Below are 3,601 nucleotides of genomic sequence, written 5' to 3' on the forward strand. Positions count from 1 at the left end.
GTTATATTCTACGCCATCTGCATGAATTCGGGCGACCGACCCCGAATCTCTTCAAATTTTGTAGGCCCATCAAAAATGACCTAATGAACTATAATTATCGCTTTGCCAGACCATTCCTCATTCTTTGGCATTATAGGATCCATAAAATAAAAATTCGTGTACTATAGTCTACGCCATCTGCAATTATTCGGGCGACCGACTTCGAATCTCCTAAAATTTTGGGGGCTCGTAAAAAATGAGGAAAGTAAAAATGGTCATCGCTTCGTCATGACTGTTCCTCATTTTTTGGCATTTTATGGCCACAAACAAGAATTTAGGACACTTTCGAGTTTTTCGTGTGCTATAATCCTTGCCATCTGTATGAATTCGGGCTACAGGCCCTGAAACTTCTAAAATTATGTGAGCCCATAAAAAATGACTTAATGAACAATAATCATCATTTCTCCGTGACCAGTCCTCATTTTTGATGTTTTATGGCCATAAAACAAGAATTTAAGATGATTTCCAAACTTTCTTGTGCTATAGTCCACGCAATCTACATGAATTCGGATGACCAGCCCGAATCGCCTAAAATTATGCGAACCCATAAAAAATAACCTAATGAACAATAGTCATCGCTTCATTATGACCATTTCTTATTTTTTGGTGTTTTAGGACCATAAAACAGGAATTCAAAAAGATTACTGGATATTCGTGTGCATAGTCCATGCCATCTACATGAATTCGGGCGACCAGCCCCGAATCTCCTAAATTTTACAGGCCCATAAAAATGACCTAATGAATAATAGTCATCGCTTCACCATGACGGTTCCTTATTTTTTGGCGTTTTAGGACCATAAAATAAAAATTCAGGACGATTCCCGAATTTTTGTGTGTTATAGTCCACGTCATCTGCATTTATTTGGGAGACCGGCTCTGAATCTCCTAAAATTTTGCGGGCCCGTAAAAAATGATGAAAGTTAAAATGGTCATCGCTTCACCATGACTGTTCCTCATTTTTTACCGTTTTATGGCCATAAACATGTATTTAGGATGATTCCTAGTTTTTCGTGTGATATATATATATAGTCCATGCCCTCTGCATGAATTCGGACAACATGCCCTGAATCTCCTAAAATTATGTGAGCCCATAAAAAATGACCTAATGAACAATAGTCATCGCTTCTTCATAACAATTCCTCATTTTTTGACGTTTTATGGACATAAAACAAGAATTTAAGATGATTTTTAAACTTTCTTGTGCTATAATCCACGCAATCTACATGAATTCGGATGACCAGCCGGAATCGTCTAAAATTATGCGAGCCCATAAAAAACATCCTAATGAACAATAGTCATCGCTTCATCATGATCATTCCTCATTTTTTAGTATTTTAGAATCATAAAATAGGAATTCAGGAAGTTTACCAGATATGCGTATGCATAGTCCACGCCATCTACACATGAATTCGGGCGACCAACCCCGAATCTCCTAAATTTTACGGGCCCATAAAAATAACTTGATGAACAATAGTCATCGCTTCACCATGATTGTTCCTCATTTTTTATCGTTTTAAGGGCATAAAACTGGAATTTAGGATGATTCCTAGATTTTCGTGTGCTATAGTCCACGTCATCTGTATGAATTCAGGCGACTGACCCGAATCTCCTAAAATTTTACAGGCCTAGCAAAAATAACCTAATGAACAATAGTCTTCGCTTCGCCATAACCTTTCCTCATTTCTGGTATTTTAGGGCCATAAAATATAAATTCATGATGATTCCTAGATTTTCGTATGCTATAGTCCACGCTATCTGCATAAAATTGGGCGACCGATCCCGAATCTTCTAAAATTTTGCGGGCCCATAAAAATAACTTAAGAAAAAATAGCCATCGTTTCGCCATAACCGTTCCATTTTTTGGCGTTTTAGGGCCATAAAATAGAAATTCAAAACGGTTTCCACTTTTTAGTATGCTATAGTCCACGCCATTTGCATGAATTCGGGCAACAGGCCCCGAATCACCTAAAATTATATGATCCCATAAAAACGATCTAATGAACAATAATCATCACTTCTCCATGACCATTCCTCATTTATTGGCGTTTTATGGCCATAAAACAGGAATTCAAAATAATTTCTAGACTTTCGTGTGCTGTCCACACAATCTACATGAATTCGGACGACCAGCCCCGAATCTTCTAAAATTTTACGAGCCCATAAAAATGACCTAATGAACAATAGTCATCGGTTCATCATTATTGTTCCTCGTATTTTGACATTTTAGGGCCATAAAACAGGAATTCAAGATGATTTCTAGATTTTCGTGTGCTATAGTCCACGCCATGAATTCGGGATTGCTTTATATTAGCTCTACTTGAACTTCCTTTACTCGCGATTGCTTTCGGTCAATGGAAATGATAAAGCTTATTAAAATTTCTTCGGAAAATGCATATAGCTAGATTGATCTTTGCTTATCAGGAAAATATACCGGATAACTACACAAAAGTCAATCAAATTAATAAAAGACAGTTACTACTGGGCCAATAAATGCACAACACTCTCGGAGAGTACAGTACAATACATTATTAAGAATCACTCAAAACTTTAAAACGACAAATAAAGAAAAAACAACCGGTAGACATCACACAGCATAAAATAGGTAAAATTTTAGAATCCGCAAGATCAATTGGATGGAGGAGGTGAAAGTGTAGGCAAGGTTGGAATAGTTGGAATGTTTGGAAGTGAAGGCATGTTGGGAATAGGATTCATAGCAGGCATTGGTGGCAGAGTCATCTTCGGAACAGAGGGCAATGTAGGCAAAGAAGGCAATGGTGTTGCTGTTGGAAGTGTTGGCAATGGTGGCAATGTGGCTGCTGTTGGCAAGTTTGGAATAGTGGGCAACTGTGGCATTGTTGGCTGAGGCAATGATGGGATTGTAGGCAAGTTTGGAAGTTGCAGTAGGCTGCGAGCAGCATGTGTTGTAGTGATGCTTGATAAGGAAAATAATGCTATGATCAAGAAAAGGATTGAATAGTTGCTAGAAGAAGCCATTGTGTTAATTTGATATATTGTTTTGTTTCAAGGAAATGAAGTTAATAATAGAAGTTGGAAGTTGTGTTTAATTTGAGTGTGTTTGATCATTTGCTAAAGGGGTATAAATAGGGAAAAGTTGTTGAAAAAACTAGCAGGATTGTATGTGATGTTTGGCTGTGGAAACATGAGAACTCTCTATTGTTAGTTCACCTGCCTAAATGTTGATTTGAGGATGCACAAATTTTTTAAGTCAATAATATTTTGGAAGTAGTTATACATAGATGAAGTACGGATCAACCATATTTAATATAAAATGGCACAAAGTATTTTTTTATTCATATATAAAATATTATGTACTATATTGGTTTGAATTTTTTTAAAGTTTTAAAGGAGAACAAAACCACTGTTCAGAAAGAGGGTGAATTACTTAAGATAGGAACAGAGAAGTGTGGGTTAAATAATTCTGATGAAGAGAGTTATATTTCACGAAAGCATATATAGCAAAGTCAATTAAGATATAAAAGATGATTCCTCTTCCCAACATGCCCTCACTTACAACCATTATATTCCCGCAATTCCCAACATG

The 3,601-nt window shown here is 36.6% G+C and overlaps 1 protein-coding gene across 1 annotated transcript; it reads right to left on the reverse strand.

Moving 5' to 3' along the window:
- Window positions 1-2,664: 2,664 nt before the first annotated feature.
- Window positions 2,665-3,033, reverse strand: LOC104113210 (protein PELPK2-like). The gene has a single exon (XM_033660530.2). The coding sequence runs from the start codon at window positions 3,031-3,033 to the stop codon at window positions 2,665-2,667; it is 369 nt and encodes a 122-aa protein (XP_033516421.2).
- Window positions 3,034-3,601: the final 568 nt, after the last annotated feature.

This window comes from Nicotiana tomentosiformis, chromosome 4 (assembly GCF_000390325.3).
Source record: "Nicotiana tomentosiformis chromosome 4, ASM39032v3, whole genome shotgun sequence".
NCBI lineage: Eukaryota > Viridiplantae > Streptophyta > Magnoliopsida > Solanales > Solanaceae > Nicotiana > Nicotiana tomentosiformis.

What these genes read in the sequence shown, in the direction of transcription:
- LOC104113210 (XM_033660530.2), bottom strand. Translation starts at nt 3,033, where the DNA reads ATGGCTTCTTCTAGCAACTATTCAATCCTTTTCTTGATCATAGCATTA.